The 26277-nt window shown below is 40.3% G+C and overlaps 4 protein-coding genes across 5 annotated transcripts; 2 read left to right on the top strand and 2 right to left on the bottom strand.

Annotated features, from left to right (window-relative positions):
* The first annotated feature begins 880 nt into the window (after positions 1-880).
* On the top strand, positions 881-6256 carry LOC135484478 (DDB1- and CUL4-associated factor 5-like). Its single transcript, XM_064766000.1, has 9 exons — positions 881-1118; positions 1478-1621; positions 1951-1987; positions 2316-2455; positions 2597-2726; positions 2998-3211; positions 3512-3578; positions 3836-3954; positions 4128-6256. The coding sequence occupies exons 1-9, from the start codon at positions 905-907 to the stop codon at positions 5589-5591; spliced, it is 2529 nt and encodes an 842-aa protein (XP_064622070.1). The 5' UTR covers positions 881-904; the 3' UTR covers positions 5592-6256.
* Positions 6236-10030, bottom strand: LOC135484480 (uncharacterized). Its single transcript, XM_064766001.1, has 2 exons — positions 9897-10030; positions 6236-8587 (listed from the first exon to the last, which is right to left on the bottom strand). The coding sequence occupies exons 1-2, from the start codon at positions 9913-9915 to the stop codon at positions 8244-8246; spliced, it is 363 nt and encodes a 120-aa protein (XP_064622071.1). The 5' UTR covers positions 9916-10030; the 3' UTR covers positions 6236-8243.
* Positions 10031-10847: 817 nt separating this feature from the next.
* Positions 10848-19743, top strand: LOC135484477 (transmembrane protein 62-like). Of its 2 annotated transcripts, XM_064765998.1 has the most exons (15): positions 10848-11576; positions 12418-12529; positions 12695-12832; positions 13081-13126; positions 13416-13563; positions 13739-13863; positions 14225-14347; positions 14652-14807; positions 14914-15073; positions 15333-15443; positions 15656-15734; positions 16936-17022; positions 17811-17936; positions 18309-18427; positions 18748-19743. In XM_064765998.1, the coding sequence occupies exons 1-15, from the start codon at positions 11397-11399 to the stop codon at positions 19084-19086; spliced, it is 2049 nt and encodes a 682-aa protein (XP_064622068.1). In that variant the 5' UTR covers positions 10848-11396; the 3' UTR covers positions 19087-19743. The 2 variants fall into 2 exon arrangements, with proteins under 2 accessions (XP_064622068.1, XP_064622069.1); XM_064765999.1 differs by lacking the exon at positions 16936-17022 and having other exon boundaries at positions 10849-11576.
* Positions 19744-20492: 749 nt separating this feature from the next.
* Positions 20493-26013, bottom strand: LOC135484491 (uncharacterized). The gene is made up of 13 exons (XM_064766020.1): positions 25910-26013; positions 25342-25567; positions 24992-25099; positions 24590-24691; positions 24105-24235; positions 23699-23834; positions 23355-23531; positions 22847-23043; positions 22585-22711; positions 22203-22451; positions 21811-21936; positions 21342-21499; positions 20493-21025 (listed from the first exon to the last, which is right to left on the bottom strand). The coding sequence occupies exons 1-13, from the start codon at positions 26005-26007 to the stop codon at positions 20881-20883; spliced, it is 1980 nt and encodes a 659-aa protein (XP_064622090.1). The 5' UTR covers positions 26008-26013; the 3' UTR covers positions 20493-20880.
* Between the last annotated feature and the right edge of the window lie 264 nt (positions 26014-26277).

The raw sequence follows: 26277 nt of genomic DNA, 5'->3' as shown, positions 1-26277 counted from the left end.
TCCGGTCAGAATATCATTTCATGGCCATTGGTTCGCAAATCAGGCCTGATTTATCATCTGTGAACAATATCCTTCATTCAACCAAGCATGGCACGGCAGGTGACAGATCTAGTTTTCCCTTGAAAGAACCCAACGTTCTGTCAAGGTTTGGCAGGAGGATTCAAGCATTTCAGTCTCTTCCTCGGCAGCATAAAGTAATACATGTATTGAAATTAGTTTCATTGACTTCGCATGTATTTTTTCGGTGGAATTGCGCTTCGAAAGTTTTGTGATAAGCAGTTGAAAAAAGGGCATTTTCATGTTTTTCAGAAGATACAGTATTTATACTGTATATTCATTTCAAGGCGCGTATCGGACATGGGATGGCTGTATCCTCTTGTCTAGACTGAATTCGCAGACAGTTCCCGGCCGAGTTTAGAGCACAACCTAATACTAAATAGAAAGGTCTACTAAATAAGGTTCCACACTTAGTAGATTATACTCTGTTATAAATACATTAGAGAACCATTACAGAAATATTTCTAAGTTGATAAAAAGTGTTAAACAACATTATATATGTCCACCATTCAAGGAATGCAGTGTAGAGGACATCTCAAGCTGGTGTCCTCGTGAGGACAAAATTGGACTTGGATGTGACAATACAAAGTTATCCAGATTTCTTAGAAGAGATGAATGGAAACTAAATTTGTAGCACCATGATAAAGAAAGAAACCATTGAGAACATAATGATCTAAAATAGAACACACAGGACACAGAGCCCGGAGGCTGTGGAGGAAGAGCCAGGAAGACTTCAGATAAAGAACCTCCAACAGAGCATTTTTGTCCTCAAATTTATCATCGTCTGGTGGCGCCATCTTTTCGTCAGTCAGCCATTTTCATGATTTCGGAGACTGGCGCTGTTGAGATGGCCCAAATGTCAGGCTCAAAGAAAGCAGTTACCAGTCCTATTCCTTACATTTTCCGACGTGAATACAAAGAGGATGAATTCCAGAAGAAAATATTGCTCAGAGAGCGTTTGAGATTGTGCAGTAACTTGTACAGAAGGGATCTTCGTGGGCACTATGGTTGTGTGAATGCCATAGAGTTTTCTCACAATGGTGGCGAGTGGTTGGCTTCAGGTGTGTACATTCCACCCACATACAGGGCGTTCTATGATTTAATTGGGTGGAGATTGGTCCTCTGCAGAGTACGAGATTATTAGGAACATAATGGAGTACTTGCATGATGAATATGAGAAGTACTTTTGATTATTTAGCTGCTGTAAATTTGACATTCCCCCATTTGTTTTTGTCATCAGCTGATCAAGGATGTCGAAATATTGGTATACATTGTAAATGCTTAATCAACGTGTGTATGTCAGGAGGCCTATACATATAGGTGTGAAAATTGCCCTCAAATTCAAAGTTAAATTTGGCAGACCATATTGCATACAACAGTTTAAATTCTAATGACCAGTACGGTACTGTCTATTTTTCAGGTGGTGATGACAAGCGTGTGCTGCTATGGAATGTCGAGAGGGCGCTCTCCGACGCTGGCAACCCCATCCAGATGAAGGCCGAACACAACAGCAATATCTTCTGCCTTGCTTTTGACAATGGGAATCAAAAGATTTTCTCTGGAGGTAAGATTAGAATTGAGATAAAAAAAGATGGATGGATGTTGAGTTTCTTCCAAAACGAATGTCACAACCAACTAAGGAGGACAAAGTCACAAACTAGGTTGTTCATTCATCATATAAATTTCATCGTGTTATCAATTTCTCAGTGATTTGCTGGTTGAGTGGTGCCAAAAACTTGATTCTGGCCTAATCGGTGTATGGTAATTTCAACCAAATAAAGACCCATGCACCATTCATAAACAGTCACTTTAAAATTGAATCAGTCTGATAATGAAACAAGGTAAAATCAGATGTCACGACTCCTTACACTCAGTTTTGATTCTGTATTCCAGGCAATGATGAGCAAGTTACAGTCCATGACGTTGCCAGGTAAGGAAAGATTCTTGCATACAATGCACATTATAATCTTCAAACCTTGACACTTTGAATAATCTACACTACAGTTGAGCCTTGCTCAGTTTTCCAGTCCTTACATGTACATTGATAACAGGCAGCCTCTTTGAGCCTTGTGTGTCAAAATGCAGTGAAAGAGGGTTGGAAGCTGTTGTGATAGTTCCAGGGAACCAGAATGAAAAGTTTGAACAGTCTGTTGGCTGAAGTCAGTCCCATCTCTAAAAAAGACAATCGGCTTTTCATCAAGAGTATGTTTCAACTCTGTAGTCTGTCAATTCAATATGTTCTCTTTTGCTAACTTCAGGGGTGAGCCAGTTGATGTGTTCATGCATGAAGAAGCTGTGTATGGCCTGACAGTCCATCCGTTCAATGACAGTGTCTTTGCCAGTGCCTGTGACGATGGGCGTGTCCTTATATTCGATATCAGAGAACGGCCCAGCACAGGTACGAGTATTTTTTATATTGAGAAGTTGAAATATCGCCGTGAAATTGTTGTGTACCAGAAGTTAGTGCAAAATATAGAATTATGAAAAACGAAAACTACTTTGTGTTAAGCGATTGTTAATCCTTTCAATTGTTCTTCAGATCCATTCTGCCTTGCCAACTCGATGGCACCCATGCATGCTGTGATGTACAACCCTGTGGAACCGCGCCTACTCTGCACGGCTAATTCAAAAGAGGGCGTCGCGCTATGGGATATACGCAAACCAAGAAGGTCAGTAAAGATGGTAGAATTTTCTCCTCTGTGGTTGTGCTGCCTTCATCGTGTGGTGTACATTGTTATTGGTACTGTATTGAAAAGTTGATGTCATACCTATTGACTTTTGAGTGATCAATGACCTACTTTCATTGACAATAAGTTTAAAAAGTGGTTGCCTAAAGGAGTAATGTCCCAGAAGTATGCATAAGTACACACTATATAATAGTATTTCATATTCTTCATTGTGATCCATAACTGACTCGCATGTTTCTTTCATTATCTCCAGTTGTGTTCTTCATTACGGTGGGAGTATGTCTCAGCAGAGTTGTATGAGTGTACGCATCAACCAGGCGGGTGACAAGATCATAGCACTACGTCGCCGCCTGCCCCCTGTCATGTACCACATTCATTCACCCAAGGCGCTATTCCAGTTTGACCACGCTGGTTATTACAACTCGTGTACTATGAAGAGCTGTTGCTTTGCTGGGGACCGGGACCAAGTAAGTGCTGCTAGAACTGGTCTTATTTCTGGAAAATACTTGTTTTGTTGTTGATTATTTGCCTACCTACGGTTACCCACCCAAAGGTTTTTGGAAATATGTGTGATCTTTATGTTTGTAAATGATGTGGCAGAGTTACCAAGTTCCCAACTCTGTTAAGAATACTTCGAAACCTGGATAGATGAGTCTACAAATGTCTTCATCTCACAAACAGTATCTTAAGGAAGGCCTAGTTAACCTGTGTAGAAAAGGTGAGGACGCTGTATCATCTTCATTTATACTCATTACTTTCTACTCCAGTACTTGATATCGGGATCAGACGACTTCAATCTCTACATGTGGAGGATTCCCGATGATAAAACTGCAAGTAAGTACAATTTTCATTCCTGGCATATAAGAAGATGCTATCGGGTATCTCAAGTCGTGAAAAAACTGCACTTATATAGTAATAGTAGGATCAGAAAGGTGAACAGCTTCTTCTGTAACAGTGGACTAACTTCAGTTTAACTGAAACACAATTCTGTAACACAATCAGGAGTAAAGGATAATAGCAGTCATAAAAAGTCCCACTAGTTGGATGACTCATTCGAGTTATTTTCTGATGTGTCAGCATTATATTTTCAGGTCCGTGGATCAGCAATGCCCATTTGGTACTAAAGGGTCATCGGTCAATTGTGAATCAAGTACGCTTCAACCCAGCCAACCACCTGATTGTTTCCTCTGGAGTCGAGAAGGTTATTAAGGTGAGGATGTCTGAACTCATGTCATAAATTGCTAGTTGTGACTCCTTTTGAATTACGAGGTTTGGAACATTGTGATGTCACTTGATAGCCTACTCAGTGTGGAGTACTGTAACTTGGTGCTGTATTTCTGTGCTCATCGCAGTTCCTAACATGCAGTCCATTCTCCTTTCCAGGCATGGAGTCCGTTCCAATTACCAAACAGTCAAGGGAGTTACAACATAGAAGATGACGACCCAGAGAGGTCCGTCTATACACACGAGGAGTACATCAACCTTGTTCTACGCAGTGGACAAGTCATGTCACATGATTACTCCAATCAATCGACAGAGGAGGACCCGCGTATGATGGCATTTTTCGATTCACTGGTGCAACGAGAACTTGAGGAATGGAGTACAGATGATTCTTTGAGTAGTAACGAGGAATTCTACAGTCGGTTCATGCAAGTTTCAAATTCTGACGATACTGCTAACGAAACTGGGTCGCATTCAGAGGACGGGGGATTCAGTCCATTCACGCTAGCATTCGCTAGTGTTGTGACTAATATAAATGGAGGACAAGAAAATGAGTCGGGTAACTTATTGGACTTGGATGAACATACGGCCAGAGTCGCTGCATCAACCAGCCGGGATCATTCAGAGGAACAGGGGGAGTTGAGTGGGTTAGAGGGGCAGAGACCTGGTAACAGCAGGCGGAGTATTTCTGGCCTGATTGCGCAAAAGAGACGAGAATATTTAATGAATTTGAAACGTAGCCATGAACATGAATCAAAAATCAAGCTGAAAAGGTTAAAAATCTTAAAACGGAGAGCTGAGTCCTCATCAGACAGTGCTTCAAACTCTAAATCCAGGAAAAAGAAGAAAAAGTCAAACGACCTGCGTAGTGATACTACAAGTGTGTCTGAGAGCAACTCGGATAGGGAGTCGAATTCAAAAACTAATCGCAAAACAAAGTCTCCATCTTTTAAAAAACAAAAGCCACATCTGAAGAAGTTGAATAGGCTGCGAGCTTTGATTGAAAATAGTGATAGTAGTGACTCCGACAGTGGGCAGGAACGTGTTGAGTTCAAGAGCAAAGAGTTTATTAGTACTAGTGACTCGAGTAGTACAGATAGGGGACAAGTTCCCTGTTCTGAAGCAAAATCTAAAGGAAAGGCTACGAAAACGGACCTAAAAACAAGTAAATCCGAGGTAAAAACTAGTAAAGTTGGGAAAAAAACTTCTGATGTTGTGCCTTCTACTTCTGGTGTGAATACAAAGTCGAAGGGTAACAGTAGCGATGAAGATGGGTTATACGGGCCATATCTTGAAGCTGCTAACTCATGTAATAGGCCTGACCACCCTAATTCTGCGTGCCATGGTCCTGAGAAAGCAGACGTTTCCAGCATTGGCAATAAAACAAGTGCTACCAATGGTTTGGAGACTAAAAGTACTCCAAGCTGTTCTGGTGCAAATGAAACAGAGCCTGCTGCTACTGGCTCATGGACTGACTCCACAGAGGGAAGTGCAAATGGAAGGGATGCTAGTAATACTGGAGATATCACATGGACAGAGTTCAAACGGTTCAGAAATCGACTTGAGAGGGCGCGGAGGTATTACCGCAGAAAAAGCCAACCAGACGAATCTAGTGATGATGACTAGGTGACTACTACTACCCTGGTAGCATTAGTACTATATAGTCCAGTATATCAAAGGTTCTGTCTTTTGTAAATCATGTCCTTTCAGCATGATGTCAAAGGCATCAAACTTAGGATTACAGCTGCTTGAACTGTTTTAAAACTGAGAAGTTGCCTGTTCATCAATGGGAAGGTTGCTAAAAAGATGAATAAACCAGCTTTGCTTCTAGCGTAATGACATTTATTGAGGAAGTCCTGTCTGCTTAACAGTGTTGTGCATCAGAATCAGCTTTGAACTATTTACTTATCACCATTCTTTAAAGTCTCTCATCAAGGGAGTGTACAGAAGCTAAGTGATATACATGTATATGTACCTGCCAGTACATGTACGTCAAGCCTAGGTTAGTTACCAAATGAAACATGTCTACCCGTTCTTATGGGAGAAACTCTCACATTTTAGAAGACTATTTGAATTCCAAAATGTATTTAGTTTGCCTTAGTAGGTCTTTTGGTGTCTTCTGACACAAAGCCTGGTCTTCAATATTGTGCCTCATATTGGTATCAGTTGCCTCTGTTCTGCATGTGCTTTTGAAGTCTTGTACAGTGTTATATTCCCGATTGTGTACAAAGAATTGTATGTGAGATCTTTTTAGCCTTCGAGGAATGGAATAAAGACCTTTAAATTATTAACATTTGTGTCATTGTACTTTTCATGCTTCATGTTCTCAGACAAGAATATTATGAATTCCCCAGACAAGAGATAGTGAAATTTGCAGGCTAAAGGACAAACTGTACATGTACACCCTCCTTGAAATACAGCGGAACCTCCACTAGGGGACACCCTCTTGATATGAAGGAGACTGAATTGGACCTCTCTACTCTCGACATCTCCATATTGAGGACAGCATTTGTCAGCCCCAAGGTCCTCTCAGTGAAGGACACAGATTCTGGACCTCTGAACTCTGGACACCTTTCTATTGAGGACAGCATTTGTGTGTCCTGAGAAGAGAGATTCTATCACACCACACCACCAGAGAAGACGCCAACTAGTCACGAAGTGGTGATCAAAACGGAACGTTATTTCTGGAAGCTGGTGTATTTATATGTGACCATCTTTATTTAGTACATGTTATTACTTTGATTTGTTTTCCTAGTAAAATGATATAGTACATGAGAGACACATTTTACAACTGTTCAGTGATAGAGAATGACTAGCTCCCATTCAGAGCAGTGACCCTCCGACGACGTTTTGGTGGATCGGTGGCCTCTTGGATTTGGTGTGCAATGGAAGATACCATCACTATCCCTATTCAGCCACCGGTCGGCTTAGCTGGAACTCTTTATGACGTTGTTTCAATAATACAAGGCTACGTGATGATAATCATCTTGGTCATAGGTGTGATCGGGAATGGCTTGTCTATCGTCGTGTTCTACCGGGCCAGAAAGCGTAACGATGCCACCATCCACTACCTAAGCATCCTCGCCATCGCCGACACTTGTTGTATCTTCTTTGTCGGGGTCGTCCTCTGGATGTCCTCTGGGTTGCAAACTCTCACAAATGGACAACTCAGCATTAATTTATTTCTATCTTCGACTCTAAATTGCAAAGTTTTTGGTTATTTCTTTGTGGCATTTCAGTGCATCTCTGCATGGGTAATTGCCATATTCTCACTGGAGAGAGCAATAGTCGTCTGGTTTCCCCTAAAACGAGCAGGAATCACCGCAACGAAACGAAAAGGTTTGCTGGCATTTGTGATTCTTTCTATTTGCCTGGTATGCCTTTACATGCCCATACTTAGCAGTATAATGGAAAGTCAAGGAATACGACACTGTTTCTTCAAGGAAAATATTTTAGGTTATGTCTTATTGCAGAACAGCCTATATTATTTCGGACCAGGCTCGATTATTTTTATGGCAAACCTTTTTATTGTTCGAGGTATTGTAGTTTCTCGTCGAAAGCTCTCAGAGAAGATGAGTCTTAATAAAACAAAGGAGTCTCAGGACCTAAAACCCGTGATGAACTTAATCGCTGTTTCAGCAATGTATCTGGTCTTCATGTCGCCAAGCACCGTAACGTGGACCTATTCTGCGCTTATCATTGGTCAGTCGATGGAACCTAGCTATGCTGAAATCCTGGACCAACTGGGTGAATTGTTTAACCAGTGGGCCATCCTGAATTATTGCTTTAACTTCATTGTCTACTCGATTTCGCTGCGATTTTACCGAGCAGAGTTAATAAGGATGTTAGCTAGGCTCACATGTTCCGGTCATCCCGCTTTTAAATCGTAGTTTTGGATACTTCTTAAAGCAACTTTCACAACTATAAACAAAGTTTATCCATCAAAAAGCCATAAAGCTATATATGCTATACTGTATGTATTGTCTGAATCGTTTCAGTGGCTTAAATATACAAAGTTCAATCAACAACGTCTTGTCTTTCCAGATAGACCTCGTGACCGCTTAAGGGGGGACTATAGACAGGAGTGAGGGAGGGCAGATTAAGTAGGGTCGCAAATGGCTTATTTCCTCTCTTACAATATACTTCGAAACTATTCCCGCTGCGGGAAGAATATGACTAGCGGCGAATCATACTCAACCCAAGCATCAGGCTCCTCGCATGAAGACTGCCAATCAGCCCCCATATAGTTCCCGTATAGCCCCCCTTTAACTGCCCTGCTCACTTCAGCTTGACCGAGCTGATCACCTTTCCATTCTTCGCACTCTTGGCCTTAAGGTAGCCACCTTCCTCCACAATAATCCAGGATATCTTTGTGCTGTCCACACGTTTCTCATCAGTTATCCAAACCTGCAACTTGGAAGGACTCCCTTCAATGGAAAATATGAGCTTATGAGCCCGTTTTGCCATGAACGCAATGGACCTGGTTTCGTCCGAGTCTGGCTCAATTGCCGATGAGAACCAATTGGTCCTTTTTTCCGACTTATCATCTGTCCAAACCTCGCCTTTTATGTGGACATCATCAGCCGTTTCATTCGCAATGGTAATGTTACCACGCGCCAACACTGAAAAGATGGAAACAAATATGTGGTCCATGTCATCAAAAGATACTTCAGGAAGCGTCAATAGTTTCAGAGTGTTGTACCACGCGCCAACACTAAAAAGATGGAAACAAATATGTGGTCCATGTCATCAAAAGATACTTCAGGAAGCGTCAATAGTTTCAGAGTGTTGTGTCCTTATATATACATTTTTAAGATCAAACATCTAATTGATTTTTATGATAATCGAAATTTATATCAGTTTCATGTGATTCTTGGAATGTGATTCTACAGTAAAAAGATAGTTCAATTCCGATATGTACGAAGTTGATAATAAACTTCTGTACACGAATGAATAAAGAAGAAAAAAAAGGGAAACAGGGAGGTAGCGGGAATCGAACCAGTGACCACCCGACGAAAGTCAACACCATCAAGGCTTTCATGTTAGAGTGGTAATGTTCTTCGGCTATGAGCCAATGAGCCAGGCCGGGATGTCCCCCTGATATCATTCAGATCGTCGCCATATTGAAAATTCGCCACAATTGTGACTAGGTCGCGCAGGTGGCAGAGTGATTGTCCGAACTAGTTCCAAGTAATCATATATTATGATAGTTGTACCGATTTTTCTCAATCTACCCTAGTTACATAGCTCATTGATATAATTGATAATGTTTGCATTCAATTTTAACCTTTAAATGGCCTTTTTGAAAAAGTTTTAAAACTCGAGGTAGTTTTTGGCGGCCATGGTGTCGGCGATGGCGGATTTGTACTAAGGTTCGAGTCGATTCGCTTGGAATAGAATCGGAGACTTCGTTTATCGCATTTATTATAGCTCACCCTGATATATTAGGAACAACTTGGGCGTGGGATTAAGGTGGCCAGGTCCAGGGGGATAGTGCCCTATTAGCCTCCGTAATGCGACTCCTCGTGTATCAACAGACACATGCTGATCACTAATGATGATTTTCACTGAGGTGGTTTTGGACATGTTCATCCTGAAGCTCAGGCCAACACTCGGTACTATCAACCAGGCTTCAGTAACATGTCCGAGGGGAGGAGGATACGACTGACTCTGGATTATCGAGGATGGGACATGTCTCGCTAATCTCATGTTGGTAGATGAGGTGATAGAGGGCCATTCAATACCAGACGCTGCAAGAGACAACTCGTATTATTCGCCAGAGCCTCACCCGAAATCCATCCTAGTTTATTTGCCCAAGGATTTTCCCCTGCCTCGCTCCGAATCTAAAAAATACAACCCCTCTGGCCCTTGGACGGAAGGAGACAACAAACACAGAATCCAACCCTTTAAATTGACACTTGGTGAACGTACCTGTTCCGGCGTTCCCCATCCTTTTTGATATAAGATAGGTTGTTCCAAAGACAGCCAGCGTTGCCCAATGCAAGGAAATATATATGCTTGTATGATAGCATTATTTGAAGCTCTCGTACGTCACCTGACAAACACTTGAATTTAAGAAAACCATACCAAAATTGATAAAGAAGTAGATTTCTAGGTTGTCGAAATATCACTATTTGTCGAAGTCTTTGGTGCGTCCTTCGCCAAACTCACCGTAGAGCATTTCCTTGATGTTCGGACCATTCGTATTGCGTTAGTTGAAGATACAACGTGATAAACCACCTGTACATAGTTCAATTTCGATATAAACAAAGTTAATAATGTATTTCTGTACACGAATGAATGAAGAAGAAAAAGAAAATGAAAAAAGAAAGTTGTTGGAACGGGACTCGAACCCGTGACCACCCGATCGTAGTCAACTCTTAGCCTCTCGACCATCAAGGCTTTCATGTTGGAGTGGCGATGTTCTTTGACTATGAGCCAATGAGCCAGGTTGGGATGTCCCTCTGATATCATTCAGATCGTCGCCATATTGAAAATGCGCCACAATTGTGACTAGGTCGCGCAGGTGGCAGAGTGATTGGCCGAACTAGTTCCAAGTAATCCAAGGCAAGTAATCGTATCTTTCGATAGTTGTACCGATTATTCTCAATCTCAGTACCGTAGTTATATAGCTCAGTGATAAAATTGATAATGTTTGCATTTAGTTTTAACGTTTGAATAGCCTTTTTGAAAAAGTTTTAAAACTCGAGGTCACCAGGTCAAAAGTAATAGTATTTGGCGGCCATGGTGTCAGCGATGGCGGATTTGTACTAAAGTTCGAGTCGATTCTCTTGGAATAGAATCGGAGACTTCGTTTATCGCATGTATTATAGCTCAGTCCGATTTAAAGGAACAACCTGGGCGTGGGATTAAGGTGGCCAGGAGGATAACGTGCCTATTCGCCCCCATAGTGCGACTTCTCGATTAGCAACAGACTCATGCTTGTCACTATGATGATTTTCACTAAGGTGGTTTTTGACATTAGGCCAACGCTGTAAAACTGAAGAGATAAGTCGCCCTTTTTGCTGATTCAATATGCCATGAATATGCCAAGTGTCAAAACATTTTTTACATCTTATTTGCATGTCAAACGTTATTCGAATGTTTTGGTGCAAATGCAAGTGACCATAGGAGCTCGCAATGACCCCTGGGTAAAACGAGTTTGGGCCCAGACAACTTCGTAGTCGCTAAAAATAATCTGGAGAATTTCTCGATTTTCCTGTAACTTCCGGTCTGAGGAAATTTAGAAAAAAACGAAGGCCGAAAAAAAATGTGTCAGACATTCAAATGTTAATTTTTCCCCCATTCCTAAGTGTAGTCAATGTTGATCATCATTGCCAAGTCTCACTCGACCTACTGTGAGAGAATTCGTCCTTAGGAACGAAGACCGGGACATAGATTTTCCCCATCAAATAGGTCTACTAAGTAGAAATGAGTTCCACGCGATGCATTTTGTTGGTATTCATGATTCTGATTCTCAGTGCTTTCATTCTGTCCTACTTCAAGGACGTGATTCACGTGGATATCGACAGGAGCCCATCAAGTCACAAGCGGTCTGCTTCAGCTCCGTTTCCAGACGACCAGTTTGACAGAATATTTTGGTTTATTCAGGTATATATCGGCGTAGGTCTGTAGGTGGTTTGTGTATTGCTAAGGGCCTCTTCGACTTCAAGCTCTTGTATATACTTTTTAACGGAACGAGTTTACAATCCCCGATCACACCCCAAAAAAAGGTCATCGGTTGACTAACGAAGCACCACTGTTCAATGGATTTATAGTTGAATGCGATCAAACTACGTCATTTCCGATCGGGGATTGTAAATTTTAACCTTTTTAACTACACCCTCAACCCTGGAGAATCAGAATGAGTTCTCCGAATAGACCATGTATGCGAAAATAAATTTCGGCCATTTGGAAAATACCCTTTCAGTTCACAGGCAGCGTAACACGCCGTAAGTTCACCTTGACATAAAAGTCATGTTTAAATCAAATCATCTCCAAAAGCACTCAGAATATCCTGAACATTAAAAGGCATGGATGAAATCAAGTAAATTGCTTGAATAAGCTTGTAAATTTTTACTTATATGCCATTGTATTACAAATGTTACCTGTGAAAAGGGTCGTTTCAAAGTGGCTGAAATTTATTTTCGCAGGGTGTGTATTGCCGAGCATCTTATCATCAGGCCTTCCAACTTACAGAACAGACAGCCCTGGATAGTGCTTCTTGAGGTATGGGAGAATGGCTGCCTCACAAAAAAAATTGGTTCTCCAGGATGAACTAGTAACTAATAGTAAATGATGATCAACAAACGAGGGCTGGTCAGGGTGGCCTGAACTTGTATATTACGGTGCATCTGCATGCCTTGGCCTCCATGTTTTTCATTTGTTCAATAATTGCATCATGCTGCACTTTGCTGTCTCCTCATTGTTTCATAATTCTCTTCCATTCCAGATCACTGATATCCACATAAGCAAATTCTATGACAAAGAAAGAACGAACCAACTTCGCAAATTTTGCAACAATTACCTTGACACGTTAAAGCCAGATCTTGTGCTAGTTACGGGTAAGATAAACAAATATAGAAAAGTTGGTAAGAATTTCACTAATAAAAAAACTATGTGTTCCAGAGGCTACATCGTGCATCTTGTGAATAATTACGTGATCTTTTTATCAAAGTCTGATTCTCATATAAAATGCATGATTGAGTGCCAATTTATCTATTTCTTAGGTGACCTGACTGATGCCAAACATGCAAACACTCAGGGTTCTGAACAATTTCTTGAGGAGTGGGTAACGTACTGGAATATCCTGCAGGAATCTAACGCACTGAAGAAAACCCTCTGGCTTGATGTGCGAGGAAACCACGGTGAGCCCAAATTTCAAAAACAAGAAGGCAACTTGGGGCGAAAGTGAAGACTGATTGGTTCTCTAGGGTCTGTCGGATGAGACTAAAAGCCGTGGTCCCTTGACCTGAGTGTCTTTGCCAGGGCAAGTAAAAGATCCTACATAGGTGGACAGTGGCCTATAGTGGACTCCATACCTCTGGCAAAAATCGAATAGGGTTAACACGCCGGATGATATTATATAATTAACCCCTGGGAATTAATCTTTCAGATTCTTTCAATATACCATACATTGATCACAAGGACAATTATTACAAGTAAGTGGATTGCAAGTGGATAAAGATATGATTTTACGATTCCAGGATCTTCAATCCAGCTCGTTTTTGATTGTTTTAAAAAAAACTACTTTGCATCCGAATTTTCGATGTTGACCAAGAAGCACATACAGGTCTTGATCATGGAAGTGAACCGTGAGATAATAAAGAGGATTACTTGGGAGGATTCATAAATTCCCATCAGTGATGATCACCTAGGCCGGCATTTGCTCAGTCATTCTTTAATTCGATACCAGAACAGCCTCTACTACAAGTTCTTCTTCTTTTACAGTCAGTATTCTAATCAAGGGCGTAAACATAAAACTTCCTATCATTATATCCACAAAAAGCCATATGGACAGTATTCCTTCATTGCTGCTGATGCCTGTCCTGATCCCGGGCCGAAAAGGCCGTTCAACTTCTTCGGTGTCCTGAGTGAGGTAGGTTTGTAACAACTTTTGGGGTTTGCATGTACCCCCAGAAGTAATGTAATTCTTACTCAGAAGAACTGTTTTACGAAAAGGATCAAGCATTTGATTAATTTTCAAGAAGTGAGCAAAAGAAGGCAAATATAGTGATAACTAGAAAGATTTGACTGATTCATTTAAATTCCAGCCTCGATTGAAAGTATTACAAGGATTCAGACAAAGGGCATCCTCAAGTAATACTACCATATGGATGGGACACTACCCATCGTCTCTGATAGTCACACCGGAACCTGGATTCAGAGATCTAATCAGGTAATTGACAAATCACTATTTCTCAGGGAAGAGCATTTGTTAGACACTTCATGTTGTTTTGCCAGTTAGGAGTCCTAATTCTTCATTGGTCTCAGAGTGGACCATCTGGAATGTAGTATTCACATCAGACTTCTCATTTTGCTTGGGCAGTGGTGGCTATCTCAGCTCTTAACAAGCCAAAGGGTCCCAAATTCCAGAAAAAACACTTTTGAGCTTTTTTTGTAAGTGACAGAGCATTTCATATCCTTTTAAAGTACTTCAGTGTGAAAACTATTAGAAAGAAGCAATAAATCCACTGCTTTTCTTGTCTAAAACATAATCTAGAGCGTCATTCATGAGGTTTCTGTATTCCATGTTTCAGCTCTGGTTCTGCGTATCTGTGCGGACATCTTCATACACTAGGAGGTGTTATGCCTCAAATGTTTACCATGCATAAAGAGGGAAATCTTGAGTTGGAGTTGGGCGATTGGAGAGACAACAGAATGTAAGGCAATATAATGTTACTATGTACCTGCAAAGTTCTTTTATTCTTAATTTTTCCATCAAGAATATATTTGCTGTTGAGTCTCCCTGATTTTCTGTGCCAGGCTTATAATCAGGCGCTCGTGGGTTCGACTCCCGAAAGGATCACCTCTGTTTCTTCTTTGTGTCTTTGAGCAAGGCACTTGGCCTACTTGCTTCTCTCCATCCAGACATAAACGCTGCTGCTGACAGAGATGGCAAAGTATGATTTCACCGTATAAAAGTCTCATAATTATTGATTTATTATGCTGTTGGTTTGTTTTCAGTTACCGTGTAATGGCCATCGATCATGATCTACTCTCCTTCATCGATGTAACGTTTGGGCAGTGGCCCATCATCTTGGTCACAAATCCTAAAAATGCAGCTTTTGTTGTTCCTCATCATGAACCGACTGGTAGGATGCTTAGGTCATCTTTCATCAGGTATGATCTCATATTAAATTTATTGAATTTTAAGAAGAATTTTTACAATATCATTTCAATCGTATTCCCTGATTGATTCTCCTTTATGGGCCTCATTTTTCTTCAGAACTCTGGTTTGGTCTGACAGTGAAATTGAAAAGGTGGACATCTCAATTAATGGTCAACACCATGGCCAGGCTCGGCATGTCAAAGGCCCACTCTATGTTCTTGAGTGGAATCCAAGCATGTTTAGTGAAGGTCTCCATGCCCTGTCTGTCACGGCTCTTGTAAGTACATTTTCAATCTGCAAGTCAGCAAGCTAGGGACACAGATTTCATCCCAACCCTCTTATTCCCAATGATCTCAATTTGAATCCCGTTGAAAATTTATGATACACTCGACTCGACCAAATCTAACACCACCGTTGGCCGCCATAGTTGTGTTGAGATCTATTTTGTGTAATATTATTTCAAATGTATTCCCCACATGTCCAGTAACTGGTAGTTCTGAACATGATGAAGTCACTTTCCTCTCCATTGTTTTCAGGATGTTAATGGGAAGAAGCAAACTGTAGATCAACAATTTTCTCTCGATAACACTGATGTTGGATTTAGACTGCTTCCCAGAGTTTTGCTAATGAGTGATGTCTCTTTTGTGGTGAGTTAATCTTTTTCTAGTGGGTCCAATATTGGCAATGTCTGTCCCCAAAAGATTGAGACCTATACCAAGTATGCATTATAGTACTTGCTATTACTGGTTTTTCAGATGAAATATGTGTTTGTTGTTGCTGGCTGCTGGCCACAGTTCCCCTCATCAGCCCCTAACAAGTTTAGACCGAGCTATTTCTATTTTTCATCCTTGTCTTTCAGGTGAAATATGTGTTTGTTGCTGTTTGGCTGCTGGCTGTAGTTCCCCTCATACTCTTCAGAGTTTTGGGGAAGATTTCAGGTACGTCGACTCCTTAAAGAAATCAGCTTGTACTTAATGTGTTGTTGTAAGCCATGAGTACAAATACATGTATTGCTCTTTACTGGTACATGTACTGTCAGCATGATCAGCTACATTTTCTCCTGACACAAATGCATTGTAAAAATTGTGAATTCATTGCATCGTTGGAATGGCAAATTTGTTTTGTGGCCTAATTACACCTCAATTTAGGCCCTTATATGAAGGTAAGAAAGCTCATAGAGTCAGAAGCCTAGAATCTAAAGGATTACTGTGATTGCTTTCTGTGTTTTCAGGATGACAATCGTAGCATGAACACTGCATTTTTTGCGTGGCACAAACATGTTGTGATTGTAGGCTTTCGTAAATGTGGTGCAGGGTCTCCCTCTAGGGAAGGAGGTAGAGGAAGTATACTCAGTCAAAAATTAGCAAAATCCTTTCTTTTGTTTTACACATTAAGAGTTGAGAGGCAAAAGCTGCTAAAAGCCAGAAGTAGATTTGTACGCTAGTTGCTTTTGCATCTGAACTCTTCAATAGAAATGAGTTGAACAGATGATGTGTTTTAGAACTAGAACTGTTCCTGGTGATCTTTGTACATTATTGCTCTCAGCTCTCAGCACTGCTTTTAGTGTCAATCATTTCGGTGTAATATTGTTTTGTTTTTCCCTCGACCCTTAGGCTCTTATTCAGGTGAGGATGATGTTGTGGGACGTTTTTATTGTGCATGTAATAGCTCTTTACAGTTCATGCCATTAGCTTTTATAGTGAATGGTTTTTATAGTTCATGCCATTAGCTTTTATGGTGCATGGTCTTTATAGTGCATGCCATTAGCTTTTACATGTATGGTGCCTGTCATTTGAAATTAAATTGGTTCTAAAGAATTAACTTTCTGTCAGTTTACTCTTTTCGTATGTCTTTTTTAAAACTGTGATGGAATTGCAACCAAAGACAACACTTGGATGCACATGTAGTGTGCACATGATGTAAGCACCTCATGAAGAAGCTGACTGGCAGTAGTTAAAGACATCTTTTCTGGTCCCAATTGGCTGGACTTCATAGTGGTTTCAGAAGCAAATGCGCAGTTATATGTCGCTTGTGGATGAGTGCGTGGTATTTAATCGGCAATTTTGTGGAATCCTAAATTTTGCACTGTTTTTCAAAATCTTTCTGTAGAATATTGACAGTATTCTTGATTGGCAACAGGTAATATAAGACGATACTCGGTGGCTTATTTTGCTATGATTGTCTTTCGTCTGGCTATTCTTATGGAATTTATGGAAAGAAAACGAGGTATGTGAATTTTGGGCATTTCATGCTTGATGTTTTTTTGAAACAGCGTTATTAAAACTATATTATATCATTTGTTTTGTACAGTATCTCCATTCAATTTATTTCACTCTCCTTTCCCGAGACAAGAATGCCTGTCAAAATTGATGGATTTTTAAAAGAAATGGTTGTCACATTCTCTGCATCCTTCCTTCCATCAGTTCAGAGATGTGATGGTTGATGGTTCTGTTTGTACATGTATCACGTATTGTTTTGATATCCTCAATTTCATAAGAATAGCCAAGTTAAACATTTTTTGGTGCGATGAATAAATATTTAAAGTATACTCGTGCATGAAATACAAAAGATTTGAAAAACTTCTCCTTGTCTCTCTCTAAATTACAATTGGTTTCTCCTTTGAAAGTAACTTGAGGGGATGCAGGACTTGTAGAGCAAGTTGAATAGTTTATGTTTTTAGTTGTTGCATGGCCAGTTGTACATGTACATGTACATGTAGCTACCATATTTATCATTATCTGCATACGTTTCCCCTTCCTTTTATTTGATTTTGCTTATTTTAATTTAAGTGTTCGACTTTTGTTACTTTTGTCTCTCCCGGTCTTGGCCAAGTTAATACGATGCTTGGAGGACCAATATGAACTGTGCCTGCATAATGTTGTTGTGACATCTCTTAAATTATCTTATATTTACAAAAAATAGAAGCATTTTAAAGTGGCAGTGTAAGGCCATCATCATTTTCAGGAATCACGGACAGTTAAAATGTGCTTTGATGAAGTACATCTATCTTTCAGTGCCAATGCAGTATTCTGGTTCATTGGTGCGCTTCGTCAAGACAGTGCTCAACCGTACACACCTGATAGCTAACACAAACTGCCTCTTTTATCCACTCGTGCTACATGCTGTATATCTCGCTGTTGGTAAGTGCCTTTTGATTGGTTCAGGTCTTTTGTAGACAGTCCTGTGCCTGAGATAATACCATCATTAGATTTCTGTTAGGCGTTCTATTAGTGTTTTAGCTAGAAATGTGAAAAGGCATGACAGAAAAGGGCACTGCCTGGTAAAGGCCGGGTGCAGTGCCCTGCTTATTATAAAATGGAAAAAGCACTGCCCACTGATCAAAACAGGCATGGCAGTATGAGAAATTCGTGCAGTCAGGGTGTCAAGCCTTGCTAAACTTCTTTACCTGATACACTAATGAGATATGAAATGTGCTCTTCAGACCAGAAGTCTGGGTCAGGATCATTGGTAGTACTGTTTTAGTTGTCTGACCATTCCTGTTTTTGTTTCAGGTCCATGGTTCATTGGTTATGTTCTTGATGATTACATCGGTGTCTGCTTCGTGTATGGTATCTACGTGAAGGGTCAGATTCTTCCCATGTACATAACATATGTTGTTGGTATCGTACAGGTGCGTAGAATAGTTTCATGTTAGCCTTTCTGCCTAGATTACTTGGTAGCAACGAGTTTTGCCCTGGTCGATGGTGGCCCTTTTTTGCAGTTAATGGCTTCCTGACACTGCCCTCTAACATTGGGGTATGTTACGACATGTTGACATTCAGATACCATACAGTACTTTTAACCATTCCTTGGTTACCTTTACAATGAGAGCATTGATTTAAGTTACAGCTAGTGTCCTATTCCAACAACCAGGCCCTGGTCTTCACAAGCATGTGGTGATCAGGATCTCTTGTGATTTAGATTTTCTAATGCAATCCTTTTTCATTTCAGCTGTTAACTTTCAATATTCCTCTCACCCACTACCTTGGCTACTGCCTGGACTACAGGTTGACAAGAGTGGAGAAAGACCATGTAGTGGGCAAAAACCTATTTACAACATGCCTACTTTCATTCCACTATCATTGGGCTTTCTACCTTATAATTGGTTTTGAGACATTCCTTGCAGTTCATGGATTCTATCTTGCTTATGGAACAATTGCATTTTTGATAGGGCCAGTGCGTACATGGTCAGTGTTTTTTGCTTTATATTTGCGGTGGAAGGTGATGAGGGTTACCAAAGATTTACATGGTCAATCTGTGACGAATGGTACTGCTGAGAGCTGCCGATAATGCATGGAGTATTAGGACTGATTCGTCTTATTCTCATTATAATAGTGTATGAAACATCTTATTGGATGATAAGTGTTGAAAATCTCAGTGATATTTTGTTCAAGTTCATGTGTCTCTCTGTATGAATGTATTATGAATGTGTACATTTATGCAAATGCTGTTACCGTCATCTTTTGTGTCGTAAGTATAAGACCATGTCCAAGCATAATATACATGTAGATGTTACACACAATTGAACGATCGGTTTCATCTTTGTAGTGTCAAATAGCACACGTATGCATAGGGGGCTGATACATAGCTAGACCATACATGTAGACCAGATTCTTGAGTGTGTTCTGGCATTTACCCAGCTGAGATAGCTGAAAATGATGTATGTAGAATATTTATATAGTTCATAAGCATGTTGCATGCCAATTCGACACTGCTTTGGACTATATATAGATTTTATTCGTAACAAGTAGTCACAGTGTAGTAATCGTGTGCTTAAATATACATGTGCATGTGCATATTGTGAATACATTCTGACTTGGGCCCTGGTGTGTGATGTTGGTTGTGTGGCTTGTCATCATTTGGTTGCTGAGATTATGCGAGATACATGTACATGTATGCTTCTTGTGCTTGATAATGATTTTGATAGCAATAAATGGTATTTATGAATATCTCTTTTTCCTTTACTTGTTGAGCTATCATGTCACCCTGGGCGGATTGTCGGACCAAATGGTAGCGAAAGGGTTTTCTCAGGACGGAACTCCCCAAGAGCTCCTGAGTGCCAAGTCATCAAGTATTCAGGGAAATCCACCAATGGCTACATGTAATTAAGATAAATAAGATTACACATCATTCCACAATTCAACAAAGTGCTGTTTTAGACAGGAACGACATTCTTCAGGCAACACTCCAGTTTGGTGGTGCTGGATTGTGACAATAGAGTACAGCATCTCCAGTGTATGGTCAATAACAACATGTATGAACATGTAGGTTGTCTGGTTGGACATTGGTGTATTTGAAAGGCAGAACAGATTCACCGAGTCATCTGATATATGTTGGTTGGCGAGTCCCTGGTTGTGATGTGGTGGAGTCTGCCATTTCATGTTGTGAGGATGTCTTGATCGGACAACAACTTGCATGTACTACAGAGAAAAGGCAGTGCCTTGTATGAATTGCTAGTTTGATTGGTTCCTGGTTGTAACATGGAAATGTCCTGTTGCGACTGGGGTGTCCATTATGAGACAGCGACATCTATCGGGAGAAACGTAGGACAGGTGTTCTGTGTTCACTGCTGAAGTTGTGACCAGGCGTGGAAGTCCACCATGCTCTGTTTTAACTAGGATGTCTCCGATAAGACAGCTAGATTTTTTACCAAGGAATACGCAGAATCTTACTGCAGATGAACGAAAAAACACAAATTAACAGAGACAATAAATAAATTTTATTAAACACTTTTTACATAAACAACAACATTTACATGTACAAGGTCAGAACCGTCTGCTTCTCTTGATCGGTGGTTCACTTCTGTCATGATTGGGATATCAACACGTCAAGCTGATGTAACCATTATTTTTTATCACCGAGGTTAGAGCTCACATGATTCTAACAATTCGACTGACACGGTAAAATAAATGTAATCGTGAAGATGACCAGATTTTAAATGAAAGACAACAACATCTCCTTCAGTGATCTCTACATCAAATGAATAGAAATACACTGATACCAAAGAGATGAAACATACAAAAAGATTATGCTACTTTTGAAGTAGGCCTAATTAATTTTCATGCATACATGTATGCACCATGGTCATCTTATTTTGTTCTGTTGTCTGTTTAGTACGGGTAGATAATCTCCAAGAGGGAATCCGTAAACGAACAGGAGAACTATAAGGTTGACAATGAATGGAGTAATGAGCAGCCACTGGAGATCCGACTGGAAATTGAAGTTGAACCTGAAAGAAAGAGAAAGGATATAATTATACAATAGGGCTATGAAAGGGCTTTGGGCTCTGTCCCAGAGTGTTCTTAGGACCACTCTGATTACCGGTTGGCCTAATCAAAATCAGGGTTGGCTCTGTGAATTTTTTCCTCCTAGCCAGCCAAGTGGCTGTCACTTCAAGCCATACTGAATCAGCTCTAGCCATTGCCGATCGTTTATCCATCTTGGGGCCGACCCAGCCCACAGTAACATGTGCGAGAATGGCAGCCCGCCAGTACTGAGACTAGCATTTTAGCCGGGCAACTCATAAGGCTTTTACTTCAACCTACCTTGCTATATATTTATCAATGGCAGTCACACCATGGCTATTGGTGACATGTACAACCACATGGCCTTGGAGAGGCTGGTTAATAGCTTTTACATCTACAGTAAAATCACCAGGCCTATCATATTCTGACGTGGTCAGCAAGTGGGACCCAACATAAATCTGAAAATACGAAATCCACAGACATTACAGAATATTACAATGCTGTGTGGTGGTGATAACTGAGGCAATAATACATGAAACTGCAATATTTTTGTCTGGGGAAGTAGAAACAGCCTTTTTTGTACCAATCGGTATTGTCCCTGTGTTCTGCGATTTGCCTTGGCTGCACAACCCTCTCTTTCCCTGTGGATGCCATCTCATGCCAAGGCAAACAATGCTCTCCTAGAACCTGTAAGCCTACATGAAGGTACGTACATGTATATTCCCACCGTCAGACTTTTGACCTGTCACGAACAACAACGCTAACTTACCCTTACGCTATATTTTTTCTTAGCGACATGAAGAACTGTGGTATCTTGAATGGTAAATGCCACGCTAAACCAACTACTTGATATGTCAACCAGCTGCTTTGTTGAAGGGGAGATGGCCACAGTGAACTGAAAAGCAAATGCAAGAAAAACGTGATGCAACAAAATGAGTAGTCCAGCAAGACATAACATGATGTCATGTGTTGTTCAAGAACTCATTTCATGGCAATCTCTAAACAATAAGTAAGGATGATCATCTTGAGAAAGCATCAAGCCAGCATTAATGCGATTGACCAAGTTCCTGTGGAGATGGCACTCCATGGATTGACCTCTGTAATCAGGACACTTCCCAAGGTTGGCCTGAAGAGTAAGAGATAGGTTTTCTGTCTACTTACATCATGTGTGCCTTGTGCTACCCTCCCACCAAACTGCTGCCCCATTCTCCGCTCAATGCTTGTGTTATAAATCCCGACCGACATGAGTGAGCCATCCTTTGTACCAATAAGAATATGAGCGTCTGCTCCTCTGGTCGGGGACGGCTGGAGAAGGATCGGAATGAAGGAGGACTCACCGACGTGGAATACCTCCCGACACTCACCACTGCCACTGATCATATGGATGTGACCATTGTCAGCTAGGACCAGCTGAAAGACAGGAGAGATTATTTTTATCAATAAGGTCATAACAACCCCTTTCAATGATGGTCTTTCTGCATTCAATATATTATGATCATAACAATTTCTATTTTGCGCAAGAACAACATTAGCATAAACTTACCACTAATAATCCTTTGATATTTTTTCCAAACTTGGTCAGCGTAGGACTTGCCATCAGTCGTCCTCCAACTGTTATTGGCCAACTGCTCATGACTTCACCGGTGTTTCCCTGTAAGGCCCATATCTTCCTGAAATAAACAAAAGTAAGAAATATAACACACTTTTGAAGAAGTGTTAAAAGCTGACCTTTTCCAGATACCAAACCAATGATCTGAATTACTGAACTAATGATTTTGAAAGCCTATTTATTATACCTAACTTACCCATCATTAGTGCTAATAACAACATCCAAGACGTCGTCTCCATCAATGTCTCCAAAGACGGCTCCAGGTGAGGACGTGCCCGATATCTGTGCATCCCAGAGAGTTTGACCGTTACTCTTCACGCAAAAGACATTTCCACTGTTGTCAATAACGATCAGTTCAAGATCGCCATTTTGATCAAGGTCAGCAACTGAAATCTGAAAAATATAGATGGCAATGTGTCTTATAACAAATTCAAATCAATACTTGTTAAGGATTTTTGCATGCCAAGTTCAAAGGTCGATGAAAAGGAAGTGAAGTGACTTTCCCAACATCGCATCGCAATGTCTGTGTCAAGGATAAAACACACCATATTTAGGCTGAAGAGACCAAGATCCCTCAATACCAACACGAACTCTGCTTCTCTCTTCCCCCCTGCTTTAGCTCCTAGATATAAAACAGTGATCACTACTCATAAGGTGTTAGGTGAGCTAGTACTGTCATACAATAACACACATGTTATTCTTACCTGGCTGTGGAGCACATCGTAAGCAATTGGAAACCCTGGTCGATTCTTCCAGTTTCTGTCAAACACCATTAGATTTCCTGCTGAGGTTCCCAAGACAACCTCCAGGGGTCCACCCACACCATCCAAGTCAACCACAGTAGGGGTCGTCAGGAGATACCCAGGATATTCAGATGTCACCTGAAATTAGAAAAAAAAATCTCAAACTATAGTCTTGTTTCAATAATTCCACAATTTCCAACTTCATTTGACCATGAACACTCCCAAAAATTGTATACAATGGTAGGATAGGACTTGGAATGGTAATGCATACAAATGATGTCTGCTTACAGTGAATATGAACGCACCTTTGTGAGATCCAGATGCATATCCTTGAGGATACTGTAGTCAGTGATGTTATAAACCAGTAATGATCCAAGCAGGTAATTGCTTAGCTCGTCAAACTTGAGACCTGTTGACTCTTGGCCAGAATCTTCTGATGAACTGAATGGATGGAAAAATACAAGTAAAAAGTTTGAAGTTTTACACATTCGATGTCACTTCCCAGGTGATACTTTTTTCATGATAATGCAAAATGACAAGAAGCGGACTCTATGGTCTGTCTATCTCTGAAAAACACATCTAAACAATCCATATGCAACTTCCCTTGTAAAAGTACACTATCACTCCTTACACACACATTCAATTTCAACTGTCTGCCAATTATTTAGATGTACATATGACTGCATGAATTCCTTGAGGACTACGACTTACATAAATGCTTCTCTGTCAATGTAATAACTGACTGGTACAATAAGCTCATCTGGTAGTTTATCACTGTTGAGATCCATGATGACTGGGGTGGCCAGGATGTGAGGGTCAGCCCTGATATACTCCTGCCAAAGCTAGAAATGATATAGGAAATAGATGAAAACAGATGAATATATACACGCTTCTGCAATTACACCTGCGGGAATTGTAACCAAATCATAGACAAGATGATTACAATGATGATTGAATACACTAAAGAGGACAACAGCATTTACAGTGTAGCCTCCCAAAGTGGACTGTGGTCATCTCTCACTGTAGGACACCCTCCCTGCTGAGAACGTGGAGTTTCCACTTACTCTAGTCTAAACAGGCCACATTGTAATTAAGCACAACACTTAAATGTATCAGTCCCAACCTTGCCTGGATGTGGAATATGCACAAAACTTTCATCAATCAGATAAGTGAAAAGAAACCTGCATAGCACAAACCTGATCTGGCTTGACTTCCATCTTGACATATTCATCAATTTTCTCATGACTGACCCTCACTGCACGCTCATGCCAATCTTTCTTGATATACACTGGTGGCAACTGAAAATACATGTCAAAGATAATGAATTCTTTCTATTTTTTCATGATAATTCTTCACCAGCTTCAAACTGTTGGGAAAATTGGCTCAGCATGTTTACAGCTGTGAAAGCCAGATTATGATTTAAATGCTCATCAATAAAGAATCTGTCAATCAAGTAATTGGGAAGTTTATATGACAAAACAAAAAAGAATGAAATATTACACACCTGGTGGTACCATTTAGATGTACCACTCAAGATTATGAGTGGTGCAATGGGATTTCAAGGAAGCAGTTCGTCCTTTGCCATGAAACTATCTTACCTTAAACACCTTTTGAGAGATGAGAGTTCCATCTAGCTGGTACGGAAGGATTTCTCCATCTGAGGTGAAGATCAGCACATCCAGCATACCATCATTGTCAATATCATACTGAAAGTGAAAGTAAAATAAAGCAAAAAATTAATAAACAAGCGTTGATCCTTAGTTTTATATATCAGAAATCATATGAAAGAGAAAAATTCTTTACAAGAAAGCAGGCCTTTCAATATAGCCCTCCATAAAAGAAGAATACTATGAGTATACTAACAGTGTCATAAAACAGAATCTTGGGAAAGAAATTCAAGGTCACAACTGCTACAGAGGCTTATGTGTCACCTCCAGTCAAACCTTACCTCAATGGGACTCGAATATGTTGAAGTGTCATGGAGATGGTTTGGCCAATTCAAGTTGGGCACAACATTTCCACTCAAGATATTAACTGCTTTGATAGTCTCCGTAAATGTAGCACCAATAACATCAAGCTGCCCATCGCCATTCGTATCTGTAAATATCGGCGAACTCACGAATGGGGCATGAGAAAACTCTGAGGTCCAAAGTACTTTCAAGTAGGCATTACAGCTGAAGTGAGACAATAAATTTAAAGACAAACATATCAAATAACTTGCCAAAACAAGGTTGTGTTTCTCAAATTCAATGCATATTCAGCATAATGTTCCTGCTGTTTTACTTAAAAAATTCAACACATTAACATATTACCAACCATGCCAACAAGTAGCAACAACTGTGTAAGGCCAAAAATTTTACAATACATCAATCATACTCGCATTACATGTAGGCCTACATATAGTATGATATACATATAGTATACAAGAAAACTCTCAGTTCCATTCATCAGACAAAATGAAAGGAATTACGCCGTAAGATCGACCTCAAAATGAGAGCAGTTTGAATATATAGTACCTAGTTTCATTAGAGATGAGGCAATCCACAAATAGACTCCCAGAAAATGTTAAAATAAAGCAAAAAATCAACAAAAAATTGCAAAATATTCTGCCCATGGAGGCTGCCATTGTAATACTCTAAAATGCGGAACTGGGCAGTGAAAGAAATGCGGAACGACGTGAATCGTAATGACCAAAACACCTTTTTCAGCCTAAATTAATACATTTTGACACATTTTTTTGAAACGAAGATGATCTTAAGTTTCCTTTCAAGTATTTAAGTTAGTTGATTTAATGATATCAACTGAATATGAGGTCGAATCTCAAATCATGCAAATCGCAAGCCCACTTCAGCATTTTAGATAACCCTGGCCATGTGTTGCTGCG

The sequence above is a fragment of the Lineus longissimus genome, chromosome 3 (genome assembly GCF_910592395.1).
Source record: "Lineus longissimus chromosome 3, tnLinLong1.2, whole genome shotgun sequence".
Lineage (NCBI taxonomy): Eukaryota > Metazoa > Nemertea > Pilidiophora > Heteronemertea > Lineidae > Lineus > Lineus longissimus.
The sequence above is the reverse complement of the archived record's forward strand: the minus strand, read 5'-3'. Positions and strand labels throughout refer to the sequence as shown.